This window comes from Loxodonta africana, chromosome 7 (genome assembly GCF_030014295.1).
Source record: "Loxodonta africana isolate mLoxAfr1 chromosome 7, mLoxAfr1.hap2, whole genome shotgun sequence".
NCBI classification, from domain to species: domain Eukaryota; kingdom Metazoa; phylum Chordata; class Mammalia; order Proboscidea; family Elephantidae; genus Loxodonta; species Loxodonta africana.
Window position 1 is genome coordinate 37,776,184 of NC_087348.1, and position 24,769 is coordinate 37,800,952.

Below are 24,769 nucleotides of genomic sequence, written 5' to 3' on the forward strand. Positions count from 1 at the left end.
GGTGGTGAGAAGGGGGAAGAATTAATTCATCCTCTCATTTCCAGGCTCACCCCATGGAATGTTAACTTCTTTGCACATCTGGGTTGCTCGTGGGGGGGACACAGAGTGTCCCTGGTATCTCATACCTGAGGACTGCAGAGCAGCCCCAGGGCAGGAGGCAGGGCATGGGCAGGCTGTGCCCACGTGAGCAGGTCAGAGTCCACACGGAGGTGGTCACGGCAGTGGGGAGGAGCAAGTGGCCAAAGACCTGGGGACAGGAGAGGCTAGGAAAACCCAGGGAGGCACAGAAGAAGGGTTTGATACACCCCCTGGGGATGCATTTCTCCCATCCAGCTAGACGTGTTGATGAGCTCAGGTTAGTTGTTAGCTGCCGTCGAGTTGGCTTGGACTCCTCGCAACCTTATGTACAACAGAATGAAACTTTGCCTGGTCCTGTCCAGTTATCATCAAAATCACTGGCATGTTTGAGCCCACTGTGACAGCCATTGTGCCAGTCCCTCTCACCAGTGGTCTCCCTCACTCTCGCTGGCCCTCTACCTTCCCAGACATGGTGTCCTTCTCCAGGAGTTGATCCCTCCTGATGACGTGTCCAAAGCAAGTGAGTCAGACAATATTCTGTTATGATCCATAAAGTTTTCACTGGCTAATTTTCAGAAGTAAATCATCAGGCCTTTCTTCCTAGTCTGTCTTAGTCTGGGAGCTCAACTGAAACCTGTCCACTATGGGTGACCCTCCTGGTGTTTGAAATACCAATGGCATAGCTTTCAGCATCACAGCAACATGCAAGCCACCACAGAATGACAAACTGACAGACGGGTGGTAGGAGCACAGGTAGGCATTCCCTAATGTTGATAACCTGCCCCCAGTGGAAACTTTCCCTTATTCATCCTGCATCTTTGTTCCCCAGGTCCTTTTCCCGGGGCTCAATGGCCATTTAGTCAGAGAATCCCTGACTTTAAATCCTCCCTACCCCCACCCCATGCATGGCATGAGGCTTGAGCACAGGTCTTTCTGTAGGGTCTGTTCCCCTGGCTGCCCTGCTCCTCCCTGGCATTCTTGCACTTCACCTATAATCCTCTCCCGGACCCCCTCCCTCAGCTCCCAGACCTCTTTTCTGCTTCTTGGGCACTGAAGTTTAAGCAATTTCAGTGCAAACATAATGCATTTGAAAGATGTGGTGGAACCAGGGTTTTGAAATGCAGTAAATGAGCTTGTCCAAGAGAACGAGATAGGTAATCAGCTGCTGCTTTCACTACCTGAAGAGGCTCATGTCGCAGTTATCGGACTCCACTCTCCACCTGGTCAAAGACTATAAATCAGTGTCCACTATAGGCAGCCACCTGCCACACAGGACCTCAGTGAGGGAGAGTAAGAATAAAGAACAAATAAATACATGCGGATGCCCTTGGTTGGAGGCAGAGAGGTCCAGGAAGGGATGGTGCCCTACCCTAGGCAGAGTTTCTCTACATGAGGTCGTCATCTCGTATGATGCTTGCTAAGAACGCAGTGCATCAGTCTGAGATGCTCTTGGCTGCAGGTAACAAAAACTCCAATTCAAACTGGCTTAACCAATAAGAACAATATTGCTCATGAACTTGAAGTGCAGGGGTAGGTCATATTCAGGGTTGTTCGATTCAGTGACTTAACAACATTATCACCAGGGACACAGAGTCCTGTCTCTCTACTCTCCTGTCCACTACATTGGCTTTCCCCTAAGACTGGTTCATCTTTCAGTCACAAGACAGGGCTACATGCTTCCTGTCTGGGAGAAGAGAAAACCTTTTTTCCTAGTATGGAATACAACTCTTCCATTCTAAGTTGGCTTCTCCAGGACAGGGACTAAGCCCTGTGGAGGAAGGGATGGGGGAGAGAAAGGGATGGGTGGAGCAAGAGATGGGTGCAGAAGGGATGGATGGAGGAAGGAATGGGGAGAGGAAGGGATGGGTGGAGGAAGGATGGGTGGAGAAAGGGATGGGGAGAGGAAGGGGTGGATGGAGAAGGGATGGGTGGATGGAGGAGGGATGGGTGGAGGAAGGGTACAAGTGGAGAAAGGAATGGGTGGAGGAATGGATGGATAGATGAAAGGATGGAAGGATGAAGGAACGAATGGAGGAAAGTATGGACAAAAGAAGGAATGGATGAATGGAGCCTACAACTTGGTGGGCCCTGGCGTGACTCTGATGGTAGAGATGCTGGTGGGCTTGGAGATAACATTTTACCTTCCCAGGTTGTGCTTGTCCCAGCAGAATGATACCACACCCCTCCACTTGCCTCCCATGAAAGGTCAGGCCATCACTTCTCCCTTCTGTGGGTGGAACACAGGCAGGAGGTCCTCTTGTGAACTAATTAGAATGATTTGTGTTTGCAGTTCAACATTAAAAAATCCACAGAGCCTGTCCAGCCTCGAGCCCTGCTCAAGTTCCCAGACATCTATGGACCCAAGCCAGCTGTGACGGCCCCGGAGGTCATCAACTATGCAGACTACACGCTGAGGACCACGGAGGAGCCTCCTGCGCTGGCCAGCCCCCAGGCCCCAAATGACAGTCGCCTCAAGAGGCAGGTCACAGAGGAGCTGTTCATCCTCCCTCAGAATGGTAGGGGTCTCCTGCAACCTCGTTCTTCCATGCAGGCTCCTTGGTCTCTTCCAGGGGTGGACAGTAGCAGAGCTGACTTGGCTGATGCTGACCTGAACTGACTAACCCTTCCCTGACACGAGATCATAGGTAGGCAGGGATTGGTTTTGATTTTGAAGGCTGAGACCATCTGAGAGCTGAGGGCTCTGGGTGCCAGTAAGCACCTTCTAATGCTGGCACTGTTTTGGTTGTCTAAGTGATGTTTTGGAAATCACAGGAGTCCCTGTCATGGACTGAGTTGTGTTCCCCAAAATCTCTGTCATCTTGGCTGGGCCATGATTCCCAGTATTGTGTGACTGTCTACTGTTTTTGTCATTTGATGTGATTTTTCTATATGTTGTAAATCCTGTCTCTATGATGTTAATGAGGTGGGATTAACAGCAGTTAGGTTAATGAGGCAGGACTCAATCTACAAGATTAGGTTGTGGCTTAAATCAATCTCTTTTGAGATATAGAAGAGAGAAGCGAGCAGAGAAACAGGGAGACCTCATGCCACCAAGAAACAAGAGCCAGGAGAATAACATGTCCTTTGGACACAGCGTCCCTGCGCTGAGAAACTCCTCGACCAGAGAAGATCAATGACAAGGATCTTCCCACAGAGGCAGCAGAGAGAGAAAGCCTTCCCCTAGAGCTGATGCCATGAATTTGGACTTTTAGCCTACTAGACTGTGAGAGAATAAATCTGTTTGTTTAAGCCATCCACTTGTGGTATTTCTGTTATAGCAGCACTAGATAACTAAGACAGTCACTTTTGAACAAGCACTAAAGTCAATTCCACTACCCATGACCTTATATTATAAAAGATGATTACATTACATTACATCGGACGTAAGGTAATTATGTTACATTATATTATGGAAGGGAATCTGCCGTATATGAAAGAGAATGCAGCATCAGGATTGGAGGAAGATTCATTAACAACCTGCGTTATGCAGATGACACAACCTTGCTTGCTGAAAGTGAAGACGACTTGAAGTACGTACTGATGAAATTCAAAGACCACAGCCTTCAGTCTGGATTACACCTCAACGTAAAGAAAACAAAAATCCTCACAGCTGGACCAGTAAGCAACATCATGATAAATGGAGAAAAGATTGAAGTTGTCAAGGATTTCATTTTACTTGGATCCACAGTCAATGCCCATGGAAGCAGCAGTCAAGAAATCAACATATTTCATTGGGTAAATCTGCTGCAAAAGATCTCTTTAAAGTGTTAAGAAGCATAGATGTCACTTTGAGGACTAAGGTGTGCCTTACCCAAGCCATGGTATTTTCAATCACATCATATGCATGTGAAAGCTGGACAATAAATAAGGAAGAGCTAAGAAGGATTGAATGCCTTTGAATTATATGGTGTTGGTGAAGAATATGAATATACCATTGACTGCCAAAAGAATGAACAAATCTGTCTTGGACGAAGTGCAGTCAAAATTGTCCCTGAAAGTGAGGATGGCAAGATTTCATCTCCTGTTCTTTGGACATGTTATCAGGAAGAACCAGTCCCTGGAAAAGGATATCATGGTTGGTAAAGTAGAGGGTCAGACAAAAAGAGGAAGATCCTCAATGAGATGGATTGATGCCGTGGCTGCAACAATGGGCTCAAACACAGCAACAATTGTGAGGATGGTGCAGGACCAGACAGTGTCTCGTTCTGCTATACATAAGGTCGCTGTGAGTCAGAACCAACTTGACAGCACCTAACACTAACAACAACAGCATCTGCTCTACTCAAAACCAACTGATCTAATCACATGCAACTACTCCATGACAGCAACTAGACTAGTGTTTGGCCAAACTACTGGGAACCATGGTCTAGTCAAGTTGACACACACAGTTAACCATCACGGTTTCCCTTACTGAAAGCTCACCATGGCCCAGGCCCTGGGCTAAGTACTTTCCCCACTTTATTGCATTCAGTTCTCACAGTGACTCTAGGAAGGAGGAATCACTATTATCCTCATTGTATAGATGAGGTTCAAAGAAGTCAAGTAACTTGTCCAAGGTCACATAGCTGTGATGTGGCAGTTCACGTCTGACACCAAATACCATGTCTTAACCACTGGGCTATGATGGTTCCAAGAAATGTAATGACCAGGACCACAGGGATTGCCCTGGTGTGTCCACCATGGCTTTACACCCAGATAGGAAGCTCTGGGTTTGGATTTGTGGCATAGGTGGCAGAGATTGGAAAGTTGTGATCAGGGAAAATAGGACCCCGTTGTAGGTGGTAATGACCACTTTGCCTCTTAACAGGTGTAGTGGAGGATGTCTGCGTCATGGAGACCTGGAACCCAGAGAAGGCTGCCAGTTGGAACCAGGCCCCCAAACTCCACTACTGCCTGGACTATGACCAGCAGAAGGCTGAATTGTTTGTGACTCGCCTGGAAGGTATTGCTCTTACTTGACTTTCAGGGGCTTGTGTGTGTCCATCTCCCCAGGGAGTATGGGTGACAGTAGCACCTGTAGCTAGCTGGAGCTTATTGTTGTTGTTGTTAGTTGCTGTTGAGTTGGGTCTGACTAGTGACAACTCCATGTACAACAGAGCAAAAAGCTGCCTAGTCCCATGCCATCCTTTTGATCATCACCGTACTTGAACCATTGTTGCCTTTCAACGTCTGGGGCTCATTTTCTAGCACTATATTGGGCAATATTCTGTTGTGATCCACAGAGTTTTCGTTAGCTAGTTTTCAGAAATAGATCACCAGGCCTTTCTTCCTAGTCTGTCTGAGTCTGGAAACTCTGTTGAAACTTGTTCACCGTGGGCGATGCTGCTAGTGTTTAGAATACCAATGGCATAGCTTCCAGCATCATGGCAACACACAAGCCACCACAATACAACAAAATGACAGACGGGTGGACAGAGCACGGGTGCTGTGTTAGCACTCTGTAATAAGCACACCCTTAAACATGTGATTTTTTTTTTTTCCTTTAAACATGTGATGTTCAGACACATAGATTTGTTTTCTCTCTTTGACGTAACAGTCCAAAGTGGGTATTCCTGCTTGGTGGCCATCTTTCCACCAAATGTTAATTCAGAGACCAGACTCCTTAGGTCTTTTGGCTCCTTCATCCCATCAGGCCTCCTTGCCATCTTCATCTAGCAGGTAGAAGGAGAAAGAGAACAAGGAGAGGGCATAACCGTTTCTTAACCTTAACATGGCAGTGGAATACATAACTTCTACTCACATCCCATTGGTTGTAACTCAGTCACGTGGCCACACCTACCTGCAAAGGAGGCTGGCAAATGTGGACTAGCTGTGTGCCCAGGGAACAGAGGAAATCGTTTTTTGGTGAACAGCTACCTGTGTCTGCCACAGGTATCTTCAACACTGGACAGGGCTTCGTGCTGGACGTGGAGGGTGTTTTGAGTAGTCAGGAAGGTTTCTACTCCTTGTGTCTCCCTGGATTCAAGAACCAGGTGGTCTCTCTGAGGGGCTCAGGCTGTTCCTGATCTCCCTGCCCTGAAAAATCTCCTTACCATCAGCAAACAAAGCTAAGGCTTTGCAAGGAATCAGGGATAACAATGAGTTACTCTATAGCTCCTGGAAGCTGTAAGCTGGGGCAGGATGAATTGGATTCTTGCTTTTAATTCTATTTTCTTGAGAGGTTAGTTTTCCATTTTATTTTCTCTTAAGATTATTAGTGCTTTCATACACTTTACCACATTTGGTCTTTATAATGGCCCCATTTTACAGGTTAGGAAACTGAGGTCTAGTAGCATCAGGTGGTTTGTCCGAGAACACTCCAATTTATGGGTGCAAGGGCCGGGACTAAAGCCAGTTCCTTTGCAGTTCAGCAGGGAGTCCTTTTTATTACGACACACGGCCTCAGTTCTTCATCTTCTTTTCCTGGGCAGCATCAGTTGCCACATCCCAAATTATCACTGAGGAGCCAGTCATGAAAGCCCCACAGGGGCAAATGTCTGGATAAATCCACATTGCAAATGGTTAAAAATGCCAAGGTTCAAAATCAGGGGTGGATTATCCAATAGGCAAGGTAAGCACAAGGCTTACTGTGCTTCCAAAATCATCCGTAGTGAACAATTTTACATGGGTTTCAACACATCAGAGATAAAAATCGTCAGCAGTTTGGGGCAATCTCAGAATCATGAGGTCCAAAGGGCTCCGAGAGGCATCAAAGATGTGGTGAAACCCATGCGAAATTGTTCACCACAGATTAGTAAGTAAGCACAAGTAAGCCTATGCTTACCTTGCTTACTGGGTCATCTGCCCCCTCTCAGGGATTATGAATTTGAAAAGAGGCTTTGATTCTTTAGGAAGATACAGTGGGGTTGGGAAAGAGACAGATGGCAGACATACATAGAGGCAGAATCTCTGATGTTGTGAAAAAATGTGGAAGTGTTTACTACCGAAGATGTGGTAAGGAAGATAAGCACCGTGCTTACCTTACCTATTGGATAATCCACCCCTGTTCAGAATACAAAATAACATTCATGAGGCAGCAGCCAAGTGGTTCCCTCACAAGTGGTTGTGTAGTAAATATTTCAAGTACCAGTAGCTGACGAGTCACTTCTGACTCACAGCGATCCTACGTGTTGCAGAGCTGAACTGCGCATCATAGGGTTTTCAAAGCTGTGAACTTTCGGCCTTTTTTTCTGAGGTCCCTCTAAGTGGGTTCAAACTGCCAACTCTTAACCATTTACACCACTGAGGGACTCCTGTGTAGAGCAAGCAAATTTCATTATCAGTGGTGACTCTAATAGAAGTCATCAGCAGTTTGGGGGCAGTCTCAGAATCATGAGGTCAGAAGGGCTTCAGGAGGCACCAAGCCTGGTCCCTTTTCTCCAAGGGTGGCCAGCGTGTGCTGACGTTGGCCCCATGGGTGAGCCCCTACCCTGTGTCTCATTGTCTTGCTGAAAGGCGTTTCCGCAGTGCACTAGGTGGTCAGCCCTGCGGTCTTTCAGACACCCAAGGTCATGACCGTAAAACTAGAATCCTACAGCCCAAAGCAGGGACACGCTTCTCCCCTCCACCCCGTCCTCACAAACTCCCATGTCTGTGTCGCTTCCTCCTGGCCTGCAGCTGTGACCAGTGACCAGGACGGAGGCTGTGACTGCTATGTCCAAGGCAGCGTGGCCATCAGGACAGGCTCTGTGGAGGCTCAGACGACCTTGAAGAAGCGGCAGCTGCGCACAACCTGGGAGGAAGGCCTGGTGCTCCCGCTAGCAGAGGAGGAGCTCCCCACAGCAACCCTGACGCTCACCCTGCGCACCTGTGACCGCTTCTCCCGCCACAGTGTGGCTGGGGAGCTCCGCCTGGGCCTGGATGGGGTGTCCGTGCCTCTGGGGGCTGCCCAGTGGGGCGAGCTGAAGACTTCAGCTAAGGTAGGTGTTATGGGTTGAATTCTGTCCTCCAGAAATACGTGTTGTAAATCCTAACCCTTGTACCATTTGGAAGGAGCCTGGTGGTGCAATGGTTAAGCCCTCGGCTGCTAACCAAAAGGTGGGTAGTTTGAACTCACCAAGCAACTCTGTGGGAGAAAGACTTGGTGATCTATTCCCGTAAAGATGACAGCTTAGAAAATCCTATGCAGCAGTTGTACTCTGTCACACGGGGTCACTGTGAGTGAAAATCAACTCCACCGGAACCAAGCAGCTCACCATTTGGGAATAGGGTTTTCTTTGTTATGTTAATAAGGTCATAACAGTGTAGTGTAGGATATGTCTTAAGTCATTGACTTTTGAGATTTAAAAGAGCAGATTAAACACAGAAGAAGACAAGCGTGAATGGGGAAAGACAGATGCCACGTGCAGATCTCCAAAGAAGCTGAGAAGAAGCTGAGACGAGGAATTTCCCCCAGAGCGGACAGAGAGATGCCCTGAATTCAGACTTCTAGCCTCCTAAACTGTGAGAAAACAAATTTCTTCCATTAAAGCCATCCACTTGTGAGATTTCTGTTATAGCAGCACTAAGAAACTGAGAGAGGGGTCACCTCTCACCAGGGAAGACAAAGCCTGTTGGTGGAGTGTGGGATGGCAGGAATGAGCTTCCTCCTGGCAACTGTGGGCCAATGCTGTGGAACACATTTCTGAGACCTTCCCAGCTGGGGGTGATAGGGCTGAGGTCTGTGGGAGCCCTGGTGTCTGCTCCTTGCTTTGCTTCTAGTTTGTCCTGCCATCCTGGAGCATGCCAGGTTACGTGTGTGTTAGGTCCAATGCTATGAAGGTATTATCCCCATTTCAGTTCAGACTATACTCCTTGTGCACCTACTGTGTACTAGGTTCTGCAGGAGAGATGAGCACAAAGGTAGGAAGGCAGACCCCCTGCAGTCAGAACGTACATGCCAGAGTGATAAACTGGCAGTGACAAAGAACAATGACCTTGACGATACCTAACATAAGTTGAATCCCAAGACTTCTATAAGATGGGCTTCAGCAAAGTGCCCTGACTGAGAGTTCTGGAAGGCCTGGTGTGCAGTGGTGTTTGTGCTGGGCTTTGAAGGTGCAACTGAGGCTGGGACAGACCCAGAGTCCAGTGTTCTACATGGTCGCTAGCCCTGGGATGATGCTCCCACCCCTGTGCTGCAGGGAGGCCGGGAATATCTGCACAGACGTTGCACTCCTCAGAGAGGGACCAGGGCGGCAAAGGGGCAGGGAAGGTCAGGGCTACCGAACACCATATGGTTACTTAGGCCCCTGGGCCAAGACCTCATCCAACGGCCTGCTACTTGGTGTTTAGAGGGAGCCTTCTGGGTGACCAGTCTCTCAACCAGCTGGTCATGCCTTATCTAGTGGGATGGAACCTAGCTACTATTCTAGACCCAACTCATCCATCCTACCTCATTGCCCTCTAATCCCTTCATGGAGCCTGCATGAAGGTCAATGATAATGTGCACATCCCAGTTACTGGCCCTGCTCCTCCCAAGCACTATGCCTTTCCCCAAGCTGACCCCTTATGCAGAATGTCCTCTCTCTCATCTGTATGGGCCTACACCCAATCTGTTACTTCTCCAACGCAACCTTCTCCATGAGGCTTTCTAGTTGGAAGCTGTTTCCCCTCCTCTGTATTCCACAGTCTTACATGCATGTTTTTATTACATTTTCCCCAGTGTCACGGTCATTGACATGTGTTTGCTCTGCCTCGTTTAGTCTTCCAGCACATTCCAGGCCATTCTGGGCATGAGGTAAACAGCAGTGAAGCAAACTAGTTTCTCTCTTCTGGGTCTTATGGTTCCCACTGGATAGGACTCTTCTGGAAAAATAATAATACTCATATAGTAGTAGTAATAATAGTAACACTATTATTAGTAATAGTAATAATAATAGTAATACTCAAAACAGCTGCCATGTATTTGGTGAATATTTGCTATGTGCCAGGCTCTGGGCAAAACACACAGTAAACATTTCCTCCCTCATTTAAACTTTAAAAAGTCTCTTTAGATCTTCTTGTTTTGCTGATGAGGGAACGTGCCTAAAGGGATGTAGCTAGCATGTGGCCGAGCTGGAATTGAACCCATGTCTCTTCATCTCCAAACTGCATGCTCCATGTAGTAACCCCCTTACTCTATCACAGTAGAGCAGGGGTAGCAAACTGCAGCCTGTGGGTCAAATCTAGCCCGCCACCTCTTTTTTGTACAGCCTGGAAGCTAAGAACAAGTTTTACCTTTTTAGATACCAAAAAATCAAACCCATTGCCATCAAGTCAATTCCAACTCTTAGCAACCCTATCACAACCCCATAGGACCGAGTAGAAGTGCCCCCATAGGGCTTCCAAGGCTATAAACCTTTACGAAAGCAAACTGCCACATCTTTCTCCTGTGGAGCAGCTGGTGGTTCGAACTGGCAACCTTTCAGTTAGCAGTTGAGCGCTTTAACCTCTGTGCCACCAGGGCTTCACATTTTTAGATGGTTGAAGAAAAGTAAAAGAAAAAGAATATTTTGTGACACATGAAAATTATACGAAATTCAAATTTCAATGGCCATCAATAAAGTTTTATTGGAACACAGCCACACCCACTTATTATTATCTGTAGCTGCTTTCACACTGCTTTGGCAGAGTTGAGTAGTTGGAACAGAGACTATATAGCCCCCAAAGCCTAAACTGTTAATATCTGGTTCTTTACAGAAAAGATTTGACGACCCCTGTACTGGAGTAATAAAAATACTAATAACAGCACAATTTTTGAGCACTAACTGTATACTAGGCATTATGCTTAGAATGTTACCTAAGTTCTTTTACTTCTCAGATCAACCAAGTGAGAGAGACACAGTAACTATTTCCATTTACAGATGAGGAAACTGAGGCTCAGAGTAGTTCAGTAACCTTCCCAGGGCCACCCAGCTCATTCACTGCTGAGCTGGTGCTTGAGCCCAGGTTGGTCCAGCTCTCAATCCCATGCTCTCCTCTCACCATGCCACGTAAGTGCCAGCAAGTACCTGAAGTATGACCAGCAGGTACATTTCATGGTAGACACCTCAACTGCAAGAGGAAAGAGCACATTTTCACCCTCCATTTGCTCCTCCTTTCACTATGATTTCCTCCTTGCCCCACTTCTCTCTCTCTCCCAAGCTTAGAAAATGGTTAGAAAAATCACAGCTGCTCTCAAAAGGAACTAAGCTAGCTGTTCCAAAGCGCACGCTAATTAGTGTGTGATTTGGGACTTCTGGGGAATCACAGATGGGGGCCTTGGGAGAAGGAATCAATACTTTGGTTTATTAAACTACTAAACTAGCTTCTCTGAAGATGGAGAGGCTCCCCTGCTGGGCTTTTGGGAGCTTTGGTACAGCCCCAAAAGGGCTGAAATACAGCCAATGTAGGCAGAAGTCCCAGGTGCCTCACCTGCTTCTATTCCTTCCCCAGAAGAGCGGACATCACTATCATTCAATCATTCATTCATTCCACAAATCCCTTGCCCTATTTCTGCTATGTGCCCATCACCATCATTCAATCATTCATTCATTCCACAAATCCCTTGCCCTATTTCTGCTATGTGCCAGGCACCGTGTACCCACAGCTGGGGACACAGAAGTACATAAGACAAAGTCCTGCCCTCAAAGCTCATCCATTCTAATAATCATCACACTCATTGTAGCCGTTAAAAACCAACTAAACCAGTTGCCATCAAGTCAGTTCTGACTCATGGCAACCCCCTGTGTTTCAGAATAGAATTGTTCCATACAGCTTTCAATGGCTTTAATCTTTCAGAAGTAGATCGCCAGGACTCTCTTCCAAGGTACCTCTGGATGGATTTGAACTGCCAACTTTTTGGTTAGTAGCCGATTACTTAACTGTCTGCACTACCCAGGGATTCCTTGTAGTTGTTGGCTGTTTGCAAGTATATCCTCACATCCACTTTGAATAGTGTCTTGTGTACCACAAATATGAATAGCCTCAGTGATAGCATGGAGTCAGAAGTAGGAGGTGGCACTTTTGGAGCATGTTGCAGGAGAGAGAGCCCCGAGGCCAGGTTGCCTACCTCCTGGGGGGATCCCTTGCCCCAGCCAGAGGGTGATTTAAACAAAGTGGGGGAGCCATAAGTAGCTGCAGCCCAGATGTTTTTCTCCTCTAGGCTAGAGTGGGTTAACGGAGGTGGCAGCAGTGCCCCAGTTCTAGCTGGAAGGCACTCAGCCAAAAGGAGCATGTGTGTCACCAGGAACTCACAGAGTGACCCACCCTGCGGGTGTTTGAATGATTCATTGAGAGCTGAAGAGAGAGAGAAAGGAGGAAAAACAAGGGAGAGAATGAGAAAGAATGAAAACAGAAAGAGGGTTATCTTTGTCTGCAGGTACTTTAAGCAGCAGAGCTGAGGGCGCGGGTGCTGTTAGAATTCTCTGGCTCCGGTAGCTGGCTAGGCTGGTCCAAGGGCCTCTTGGCACCCTACACAAAGGTAAAGAGCCGCTCACAGGTAGTTTCCTCTCACCTGGTCTGGGAGGAGCGAAGGGCTCAAGCCTGGTCATCCTGTTCCTACCAGTAAACCAGCGGCTGTCAAGTCAATTCTGACTCAGGGGGAGACCTCATGTGTGTCAGAGTAGAGCTGTGCTCCATAGGGCTTTCAATGACTGATTTTTCAGGAGATCACCAGCCCTTTCTTCCTAGGCACCTCTGGGTGCACTTGAACCTCCAACCTTTCTGCTAGCAGCCAAGTGTGTTAACCGTTTACACCACCCAGGGACTCGTCTGTGGCTATAGCCCAGGCCAACTGAAGACCTCTGATAAGTGACCCTGAGTCAGCAAGCTGGTGCTGGCACAAGCCCCCAGGCCTCAGTTTCTTCACTGTGTAACAATTGGGCCAGAACAGACTGTCCACCCAGGAAGCTAGAGAGCAACATGCTCAGGGCCTGTTCAGACCAGATCTCTGTTCAAAGCTCAGTCTAGCAACTTCCTGGCTATGTGACCTCAGGGACACACTTTTCTGAGCATCAGGCTCTTGTCTTCCAATGGGAATAAGACAAATATCACTCTTAGGGCTCCAGGATTAAATGGGATGGCTCAGTCTTCTTTTCCATAAATATTTTTTGTATGCCAGCTGTGTGCTAGGTGCTGGGGGTACATAAAACCCAAAACAAAACTCGTTGCCATCGAGTCTATCCCAACTCATAGTGACCCTATAGGACAGAGTAGAACTGCCCCATAGGGTCTCCAAGGCTATAAATCTTTATAGAAGCAGGCTTCCACATCTTTCTTCTACAAAGCAACTGATGGATTCGAACCACCGACCTTTCTGTTAGCAGCTGAATGCTTACCCTACTGCACCACCAGAGCTCCAGGGACGCACAGGAAGAGGGACATCTTTTCTTCCTTTTTTTTTTTTTAATTGCACTTTAGATGAAGGTTTACAGAACAAACTAGTTTCTCGTTAAACAGTATACATATTGTTTTATGACACTGGTTAACAATCCCGTGACATGTCAACACTCTCCCTTTTCAACCTTGAGTTTCCTGTTACCAGCTTTCCTGTCCCCTTCTGCCATCTAGTCCTTGCCCCTGGGCTGCTGTGCCCCTTTATGAGCCTGTCTAATCTTTGGCTGTTTTGGGGGCCTGTCTAACCTTTGGCTGAAGGATGGACCTCAGAAGTGACTTCATTACTGAGCTAAAAGGGTATCTGGGAGCCATACTCTTGGGGTTTCTCCAGGCTCTGTCAGGCCAGTAAATCTGGTGTTTTTTGTGAGTTAGAATTTTGTTGTACATTTTTCTCCAGTTCTGTCCAGGACCCTCTATTGTGATCTCTGTCAGAGCACTCAGTGGTGTAGCCAGGCATCATCTAGTTGTACTGGACTCAGTCTGGTGGAGGCCGTGGTAGATGTGGTCCATTTGTCCTCTGGACTAATCTTTCCCTTGTATCTTTAGTTTTGCTTCATTCTTCCTTGTTCCCAAAGGGGTGAGACCAGTGGAGTATCCTAGATGGCTGCTCACAGGCTTTTAAGACCCCAGACGCTCCTCACCAAAGTAGAATGTAGAACATTTTCTTTATAAACTCTGTTATGCCAGTTGAGCTAGATGTTCCCCCAAGATGATGGTCCCCACAGCCTTCAGCCCAGCAATTTGGTCCAGAAAAGGATATCTTTATGGAACGTACAGTCTAGTGAGAGCAAATGTAATTACAGCTAGCACATAGAAAGCCTTCGATAAATGTTAGCTGCTATCATTCATGTCACATCACTCATCTGTCAGTTTGCCATACTGTGGTGGCTTGCATGTTGCTGTGATGCTGGAAACTATAGACACTGGTATTTCAAATACCAGAAGGGTCACCCAAGGTGGACAGCAAAGCTTCCAGACAAAGACAGAATAGGTAGAAAGGCCTGGAAATCTACTTCTGAAAATTAGCCAGTGAAAATCTTATTACCAATAATGGTTGTTTCTACAGTTGTCATTGAAATCATAGTTTCTGACCTTCACTGAGGACTTACTCTGTGCGTTTCTTCACTTAATCCCCTGGTATCTGTGTTTCTTCATAGCATTTAACACTGCCTGATGTCATGTTAAATACATAGTCACTTCCTACCTGTCTCCCCACCCTGTCGGCTCCACGGAGCCTGACTTCACGGTGTTTTCTTCACTGCGGTGATGGCAGCACCGAGCACGGAGCTTGGAGCAGAGTAGGTGTTTGATATGTGTCTGCCGAATGAACTTACCTGCCCTTTTCGGATAAGGGTGCCAGCACTTAAAAAGAGAAGTTAAATAACTGCTCGACATCACACAGTTAGTGAGCGATGGAGCATAGCCCCCACTGTCCACTTAGTCACTTAGCACCTGTGTACTGACACCCACTGTCAGCCAGCCCCGGTGCTGGGGACGCCACAGCGAGCAAAGGAAAAAGGATCCCTGCCCTTCTGAGCTCACAGTCCAGGAAGGATGCAGAGAGACAAATCATGACATGTGTTCTGAGTCTCACAGGAGTGGAAGCATAGGACATTATGGTGGCCATTAGCCGGGAATCCTAGAGACAGGGGCAGGGGAGGTAGCCCTGAATTACCTTCATTACACAGTCAGGAAAGAAGAACAAAGCTGGAGGGGGAAGGCAACGAGCCCGAAAGTTGTGACATCTGTTGGATCGAGCTTCTGCACCCCTTTCTCCCTGTTCCAACCCCACACTCTCCATCTCTGCGTATGGGTCACAGCCTGACCTCCCCATTGGGGAGGTATCTGCTTTCTGCTCAAAACCAGAGGAACAAAACAACAGTCGCTGTCCAGTGGACTCCGACTAATGGCAGCTGTAGAACTGTGCCTCACAGGGTTTTCAATGACTGGTTTTTCAGAAGTAGATCACTAGGCCTTTCTTCCAAGGCACCACCAGGTGAACTCAAGCCTCCAACCTTGCAGTTAGCAGCAGAGTGCGTTAACCATTTCCACCACCCAGGGATTCCTTCTGCTCAGGAGGTGTGGCTTGTTGCCTCCAGCTGACCCCTGCCCATGAGCTCCTTCTCTTCCCTAACAGGTCACCCTGGAGCTTTGGGCTGTGACACACCCACCTCCTGAGATGAGTCTTCTGGACCTTTTTGCCCCTTGAAGGATACGTTGCAATTCCAAACAAACTCTTGTAGGGCGTTAAGTGGTGACATTCTGGAAAGCTGCAGATGGGGGACAGACATGTTTTGGCGCTTCACACGGGCTTCACCACCTCCTGTGAAATGCAGTCCTCCTCGGTTGTCTTTGGTGCATTATCTGCTTATGATGGTGCCTCATGGGACGGACATTTTGTTGACATTGTTGGCCATGTGGTTGGCCAAGCAAGCCCCCATTCGACATCATCATATCACTTTATTGACTCTGTCAGCTCTGCAGGAGCTGGAAGGAATTATCTTTTCAAACAAAGTAATGAATTACAACTCCCCACTGCCCCAGGAACCTGGTTGGTAAGGCAGTGGTTCTCAAACTGGGTTCGTTAGGGCCCTGGAGTTCTACAGAGGAGCCCTAGGACCTTGAGGTGGTGGTGAGGGGTGGGAGGGTATCTGAATAACCAGGACCCTTGGTCTTCTACCCCTGCCACGTCCTGAGTGGTATCTCTTTCATCTGTTTTGTATGTTGAGCTTCAATGTAAGATATTTGAAAAAGATCACATTTTATGGCAAACTCTTATTGAAGCACATCCCAAAGACAATTAATTCCTCTGTGGTTACCTGTGCCCCTACTCCCTTCTGCAAGGGCCAAGAAACCGGCGTTGATGGGTAAACTGCTTCCTACTCTCTTCCACAAGGGCAGAGAAACCAGCCTTGATGAGTAAATTGTTTCTGTTGTTGTTGGGTGCTATTGAGTCAATTTTCTACTCACAACAACCCCATGTAACAGTAAAACTACCCCATAGGAGATTTCCTAGTCTGTAAATCTTTATGGAAGGAGCTCTGATGGCACAGTGTTTAAGCACTTAGCTGCCAACCAAAAGATTGGCAACTGGAACCCACCCAGCAGCTCCACAGGAGAAAGACCTGCCAATCTGCTTCCATAAAGATTATAGCCTCTGTGTCTGGGGTCTTAAATGCTAGCAAGCAGCCATCTAAGATGCATCAATTGGTCTCAACCCACCTGGATCAAAGGAGAATGAAGAACACCAAGGACACAAGGCGATTACGAGCCCAAGAGACAGAAAGGGCCACATGAACCAGAGACTACATCATCCTGAGACCAGAAGAACTAGATGGTGCCCGGCTACGACCGATGACTGCCCTGACACGGAACACAACAGAGAACCCCTGAGGGAGCAGGAGAGCAGTGGGATGCAGACCCCAAATTCTCATAAGACCAGACTTAATGGTCTGAGACTAGAAGGACCATTCCCGAAGCCAACTCTTCAGACATGGGTTGGACTGGACAATGGGTTAGAGAGGGATGCTAGTGAGGAGTGAGCTTCTTGGATCAGGTGGACACTTGAGACTATATTGGCATCTCCTGCCTGGAGGGGAGATGAGAGGGTGGAGGGGGTTAGAAGCTGGTGAAATGAACATGAAAAGAGAGAGTGGAGGGAGAGAGCGGGCTGTCTTATTAGGGGGAGAGTAATTGGGAGTGTGTAGCAAGGTGTATATGGGTTTTTGTGTGAGAGACTGACTTGATTTGTAAACTTCCAGTTAAAGCACAATAAAAATTATTTTTTTAAAAAATGCCAAAAAACAAACAAACAAAAGATTACAGCCCCGGAAACCCTACGGGGCAGTTCGCTCTGTCACATGGCTACTCTATGAGTCAGATTCAACTCCACAGCTCCTAACAACAACAACCTTTATGGAAGCAGATTGCCAGGTCTTTCTCTCGCAGAGCTGCTGGGTGGGTTCGAACACCAATCTTTCGGTTAGCAGCCGAGCATTTAGCCATTGTGCCACCAGAGCTCCTCAAATTGTCTCTAGGGTGCCTGTTTGATATGGGTGCAGTGCAACCCCAGCCTAGCATTAGTTGATGGGTTGGAAGGCACTCCCACATGAGACTCCTGCCCTGTCTCCTCTTCTGTTTCAGGAGCTGTCTGCAGGAGCTGGAGAGGTTCTCCTGTCCCTCAGCTACCTCCCGGCTGCCAGCCGCCTTCTAGTGGTGCTGATCAAGGCCAAGAACCTCCACTCGAACCAGTCGAAGGAGCTCCTGGGGAAGGGTGAGTGAGGTGTCAAAGGACAGAGCCAGGGCCCTCCGGCCGCTGGGAATGAGGTAGAGGGAGGCGGCAGTGGAGACAGGTGAGCAGGGAGTAGACCAGGAGCACATTTGTGTCCTCCACCCCATGTTCACTGTCTTAGTTTCTTGGTGTTGCTATAACAGAAAGACCACAAGGGGGTGGCTTTCATGAACAGACATGTGTTTTCTCAGAGTTTAGGTTAGAAGTCTGAATTCAGGGCACCAGCTCTAGGGGAAGGCTTTCTCTCTCTATTGGCCACGGGGGATGGTCCTTGTCTCTTTTCAGCTTCTGTTCCTTGGTTTCTTGGCAATCTTCACATGGCATGGCATCTGTCTTCCCCCCGTATGCTTGCCTCTGTACCTAGTCTGCACCTTTTGTATCTGAGAAGTGAGTAGCTTAAAACACACCTAACGCTGATACGCCTCATTAACATAACAGGAAACCCCTATTCCCAAATGGGATTACATGTATAAGGATTAGGATGCCAACACATATTTGGGGGGGGGCACAATTCAATCCATAACACTCACAAACCAAGCTGAAGACACACTCACTTCTCAAATTTACATCCATTCACTTCTGGGCCAATTCCATCCACCAGTGACCAGGTATGAGCTACCTTTACCTTTCAGGTCCACCAGAAGTAGAATCAGCCTTAACCATGCATCACAAGAAGCCAAAGGTCAGACTATACCCATGGGGTGGAATGGCTGGGTTGTAGGAGAAACTTGACCCACCCTTGTCACCCAGGCCTAACTGGACCCACCTCACAAACAGGTGTTGGGAAGCCCAGGCTGTTCTTTTGTCTCAGCCAGCCACCACTCCACTCCGCACACCCAGCCCAGACTCTTCTCAGCCTTTGCCAACCTGCCACTCCCACGCCAGCTGAAGGTGTGTGGGCATGCGGGCTAAGGCTTGAGGCTCAGGGCATCTGCCCAGCACATACCCAAATAAGCATCTCCTCAACATTCTGAAAGCCCCAGTTTTTCCTTCTGGTTACCCCAGCTCACATCCCAAATCTTGTCAGAGCAGGTAAGCAGCACCAGTTAGCCGTGCAGTACCTGGACCAGGAGCAACCAGCTTACAGCAGGAGAGTACAGTAAATAATTGCCACTATGTTCCAAATCTTTGAGCAAAAGATTCTGGGCAAATGAAATCAGAAGAGTTGTTTTTGTTGATGGATTCCAGAGCCAAAGACTAGAGTTCAATGCTTCTTCCTTCTCCCCTCAGAGCCTCCTTTTCTCCTGCTCTTTTTTTTTTTTTTTTTAATAGCTCCTTCCAGGACCATTACTGCACACCACTTTGTCTCTCAAATATCTCTGCTGAAATAACAAACTAACCACCCAGGGGTGATAATTATAGCAATAAATACAGAGTAGCAATTATTCTCACATTAGCTTCAGGGACCTTGACTAATGAATGTTTCCAGAACCGATTTTGAGCCTTGTAATGTTGTATGAGAAGCCCTGGTGGCACAGTGGTTAAGAGCTACAGCTGCTAACCAAAAGATGGGCAATTTGATTCAGCCACTCCTTGGAAACCCTACGGGGCGGTTCTACTCTGTCCTTTAGGGTCGCTATGATTCACAATCTACGCAACAGGTTTGGTTTGGTTTAATGTTACACAAAAGCTTGTCTGGTGGCCCAGTTATGGATTTTCTGGGGGGCTGTTCTGTGGGTGTAGTGACTGTGGGGGCCAAGGCAGTCCACTTTCATCCTCCACCTGAAGTTGGGGTTCTCAAGGCAAACTTACAAAAGAACAGGTAAGAAAAATTCAACAAACCAGCAGGAGACCTACTATCTTAATAATAGAAAATAAATAAGTAAAGCTTACATGGAGGAACAGGGGATGAAAACATGGGGGTGACTTGGTTTTCCAGTGTGAATTTAAAATCAATTGCAGGACACTTGTGCCATTGCCTGGGACTGGTTTGATGTGGGGAATACGAAGTCATGGTGAAGGGCTCCTGGCAAAGTTTGGTTTCCTGGTGGCCCACAGTTATTGTTAGTTGCGGTCCAGTCAGCTCCAACTCATGGTAACCCTACACATAACAGAACAAAACATTGCCGAGTCCTGTACCATCTTCACAGTTGTTGGTATGCTCAAGTCCATTGGGTGTCTTCCAGCCTAAGTCATGCATCTTCGCCGAGTCCTGTACCATCTTCACAGTTGTTGGTATGCTCAAGTCCATTGGGTGTCTACCAGCCTAAGCCATGCATCTTCGCCGAGTCATGTACCATCTTCACAGTTGTTGGTATGCTCAAGTCCATTGGGTGTCTTCCAACCAAAGTCATGCATCTTCGCCGAGTCTTGTACCATCTTCACGGTTGTTGGTATGCTCAAGTCCACTGGGTGTCTTCCAGCCTAAGTCATGCACCTTCGCCGAGTCCTGTACCATCTTCACGGTTGTTGGTATGCTCAAGTCCATTGGGTGTCTTCCAGCCTAAGTCATGCATCTTCGCCGAGTCCTGTACCATCTTCACGGTTGTTGGTATGCTCAAGTCCACTGGGTGTCTTCCAGCCTAAGTCATGCATCTTCGCCGAGTCCTGTACCATCTTCACGGTTGTTGGTATGCTCAAGTCCATTGGGTGTCTTCCAGCCTAAGTCATGCATCTTCGCCGAGTCCTGTACCATCTTCACGGTTGTTGGTACGCTCAAGTCCATTGGGTGTCTTCCAGCCTAAGTCATGCATCTTCGCCGAGTCCTGTACCATCTTCACGGTTGTTGGTACGCTCAAGTCCATTGGGTGTCTTCCAGCCTAAGTCATGCATCTTCGCCGAGTCCTGTACCATCTTCACGGTTGTTGGTATGCTCAAGTCCATTGGGTGTCTTCCAGCCTAAGTCATGCATCTTCGCCGAGTCCTGTACCATCTTCACAGTTGTTGGTATGCTCAAGTCCATTGGGTGTCTTCCAGCCTAAGTCATGCATCTTCGCCGAGTCCTGTACCATCTTCACAGTTGTTGGTATGCTCAAGTCCATTGGGTGTCTTCCAGCCTAAGTCATGCATCTTCGCTGAGTCCTGTACCATCTTCACACTTGTTGGTATGCTCAAGTCCATTGGGTGTCTTCCAGCCTAAGTCACGCATCTTCTAGCACTATGTTGGACAATGTTCTGTTCTGATCCGTAGGCTCTTCACTGGCCAATTTTCAGAAGTAGATCACCAGGCCTTTCTTCCTAGTCTGGAAGCTCCACCATGGGTGACCCTGCTTGAATTTGCAATACTGATGGCACAGCTTCCAGCATCAAAGCAACATTCAAGCTACCACAGAACAACAAACTGACAGACAGGTGGTGGCTCCCTTGAAGGCTGTGATCTTGGGCCACCCTATGGCCAGCCTTAGATATTATGCTTATTGTCTGTTTCCCACACTTGAGTGTAAGTTCTGTGGAGGCAGGAATTTTCACTATATCCCCAGTGCCTGGCATATGTTGTTGTTAGGTGCCTTCTAGTCAATTCTGACTCATGCAACCCCATATGACAGAGTAGAACTGTCCCAAAGGGTTTCCTAGGCTATAATCTTTACGGGAGCGTATTGCTAGGTCTTTTCTCCTGTGGGAGCAGCTGATGGGTTTGAACCACTGACCTTTTAGTTAGCAGCCAGGTGTATAACCACTGCGTCACCAGGGCCCTTTGGCCTATGATAAACACTTAAAATTGCTGACTGAATGCATGACCCATGGTGGGGGGCAGGTGGAGAGGGAGCCTCAGTGCAGGTCTTCAGCCGGAGACTGTCTCTCCAGCCACAGGAGGAAGTATTGTGAGCCCTGCCAGACCCCTGAAGCTCACTCTCGGCCCTTCTCTCTGTCTCTCTTTCCCCTGTCCCTCCTCAGATGTCTCTGTCAAGGTGACCTTGAAGCACCAGGCTCAGAAGCTGAAGAAGAAGCAGACGAAACGGGCCAAGCACAAGATCAACCCTGTGTGGAACGAGATGATCATGTTTGAGCTGCCCGACGACCTGCTGCGGGCTTCTAGCGTGGAGCTGGAGGTGCTGGGCCAGGACGAGGAGGGCCAGAGCCGCGCGCTTGGCCACTGCAGCCTGGGCCTGCATGCCTCGGGCACCGAGTGCAGCCACTGGGAGGAGATGCTCAAGAACCCGCGCCGGCAGATCGCCATGTGGCACCAGCTGCACCTGTAGATGGCTGCCCGCCCAGGTGCCTCCCACCTCCACTCCAGCCAGTCCCTCCGGCCCCAGCTGTCTTCTGCAACCTCCTCCTTGTGCCCCCTCCTCATTCCGACACCGAGGAGACGGCAAAGGCAGGACCCTAGTCCTTTCTCATCACACCCCCATTTTTTAAAAAAATGGATTCGGGCACCCGCCGTGAGCAGGGCAGTGCATTTTGCTCACTTCTGGGTTATCGAAAAAGACGCCTATCAAATACAACCTGTGTGCAGGTTTGCAGGTGGGGTCAGGCTTGATGCAGAGGCTGCTTAACTTGGGGAATAATGGATGCAAAGCAGAATTTGGCTTTTCAAAAATAAGCATTTCCCCAAAAAAAAAAAAAAAAAAAAAAACGATGAAGTAAGTAAAACGATCCTGGATCAACTCATAGCATTAAAGATTGTGACGATGTGATGAAATCTTAAAAAAATCTTAGCTAGTGTTAAATCAAGCTCCCCACTCCAAACAGTAACCTAGCAGTTCTCAAACCTTAACCAGTTGCTGTCAAGTCCATTTGGATTCACGGTGACCCATGAGTGTCAGAGTAGAGCTGTGCTCCATTGGGTTTTCAATGGCTGATTTTTTAGAAGTAGATTGCCAGGCCTTTCTTCCAAGTTCCCTCTGGGTAGGTTCAAACCTCCAGCCTTTCAGCCATCAGCTGAGTCCATTAACCGTTTGCACCACCCAGGGACTTTTCTCAAACCTTATTGTGTGAAGGATCACCTACAGATTCCCGGGCCCCCCAGAGATATTCCAAATCAGTATTCCTGGCCGAAGCCCAGGAACCTGCATTTTTAACAAGCACTGGGTGGTTCTGATACAGAGGTTGGGGCTCTACACTTGGAGAAATCCCTTCTACAACATTCCAAACAGTCCTTCATGGGGCCCCTAGAGCATAAGGTAGCTTTTTCCATTGCTGGATACTTCCTCTTGTCAGCATGAAACTGGGGTGTCTCTGTTTCTTCTTTACTTTCATTCTTACTTTTTTAGTTTGTGCTTCTCAGATTCTGTTCTCGGACTGAATTTTGTGCCTTTTTTTTTTTTTTTAAATAACTTTATCGTTTTATCTCAAAGTCAGTTTATATTATACTTTGGGAGAAGACCTTCCCTGACAAATTACAGGTGGGATCATCTGTTAGAAAGTTGGGCTGGATTCTGAACACTAGTTCTCACGGCCACCAGCATCACCCACGTGATCTCCTGAAATCGACCCTTTCCTTTTCTACATTCCAGCCACTTCAGGAGGAATTTAGTTTGGGGCACATATTAATTTAGTCTATTACATCTGGCTACATGAAGGACGATAACTTTAAAAAGGAAATGAGGTCTTTTGCAAATGGGTCTCCCTCCCTAATTTGCAGGACTTGCCACTTGAATTGGTAAATAACCAGCAGCTATGTATTGAGTTCCTACCTTGCTGTTCTAAGCAGATGTTCACGTTGTTAATTATACCTAAATTATGAGCCTTGCTGAGTGGTTAGAATACTCACCCATGAACCAGGATTCCTGGGTTCTGTTGTTGTCACTGTCCTTTCAGAACCTCAGTTTGGCCATCTGTAAAATAGGCCTAATGACATGGGAGCCCTTTCTCTGTGGATGATACGATAAATGAAATAATGCTCAAAAACTACAGGTGCTCCTTGGCTGAAAACAAACTAGCAGACACAGCCTTCGAGACAGCCAGAGGATCATCTTTAAACTAGATTACTGTCTTTCACTTCAAGTTGGCAGCTGAGACTGTCCGGAAAGTTCCAGAACCATCCTAAGCATTTCCAGAACCAGGAGATTTCACATTTGGATTCCTTAGTACTGACATCCAAACTCTGGGCCTTCAGATGTCATTCCAGTCCTCTGATCTAAGAAAGAATTCCTAGACAAGATAGGTAAGGGTTATAATTATTCCTTCAATAAGTCACTCTTGCCTTCTCCCTGAGAATCTGAGCAGGGATCTTAGAACTTTAGTCACTATTTTCCCTTTCTATACAGAAAGAGGAAAGCATTAGAAATAAATTCTACCTATCATCTGAAGAGAGAGAAAAAATATCTAATCCCTCTTCCATGGGACACTCCTTCAGATAATTGAAAACCTTGACCATTACTGTTGAACGCCCCCTCCAAGTCTTTTTTTAGATGAAGCATTTGTTAGTCGTTTCCTCTGACATGTTTCTGAGACCTTTCTCACCACACTGGTCTCTCCTTTCTGGCTGGCATGGCTAAAACAGAACAAAAATATTCCCTACATTAGCTCACCAGCACCCTTTTCTTGGTAACCATCTGCTACCCAGTCCAGCAAAGTCTGGATTCTAGACTGAAAATCAGAAGAGTGGTTCTACTTCCCTGTAAATCTAGGTACCCACCTCACCAGGGGCGGGTTAACCAGTAAGCAGGGTAGGCACTGGCCCACAGTAAGCAGGGTACGCACAGGCTTAACTGTGTTGATTTACTAATCTGAGCAATTTCATCTGGGTTTCACGACATGAATAAACCCAGGTGAAATTGTTCAGTACAGATCAGTAAATCAGCACAACTAAGCCCATGCATACCTTGCTTATTGGGTAATCCATTCCTGCGCCTTACAGTCACAGCAAAGGACATTTGAGGTGGGCTAGGCAGGGCTCCTGATCCCAGAATATCAATGCCATTCATGGTAATTCCATCATCAAACATTCATTGCTTTGGATCTCAAAGATTTCATCTTCCAGAATCCAAAGTAAAGGTTGCCCCCGATAGGAGTTCAACTCCACCACAGAACTTCTTAGGTGTCAGCCATCACCTCACTTGACAGGGATGTGTAGGGATGAAGTAGGTTTTTCAGGGATGCCTGTTGTGTTCACTGGTGTATTATAAGCACCTTAGATTGAGCTGGCTCATGGGTGCTCAATAATGAATGAATGAATGAATGAAGGATAGGTGAGGAAATAGC

General features: G+C 47.5%; 1 protein-coding gene across 1 annotated transcript in view; it reads left to right on the forward strand.

Moving 5' to 3' along the window:
* Window positions 1–21,917, forward strand: part of SYT13 (synaptotagmin 13) — a 59,736-nt gene extending 37,819 nt beyond the window's left edge. Inside the window, exons 2-6 of the mRNA XM_064288241.1 lie at window positions 2,369–2,594; window positions 4,886–5,020; window positions 7,675–7,976; window positions 17,536–17,665; window positions 21,518–21,917. Of these exons, the coding sequence (XP_064144311.1) occupies window positions 2,369–2,594; window positions 4,886–5,020; window positions 7,675–7,976; window positions 17,536–17,665; window positions 21,518–21,822 (1,098 nt within the window). The 3' untranslated portion in view covers window positions 21,823–21,917. The remainder of the gene's footprint in view (window positions 1–2,368; window positions 2,595–4,885; window positions 5,021–7,674; window positions 7,977–17,535; window positions 17,666–21,517) is intronic.
* Window positions 21,918–24,769: the final 2,852 nt, after the last annotated feature.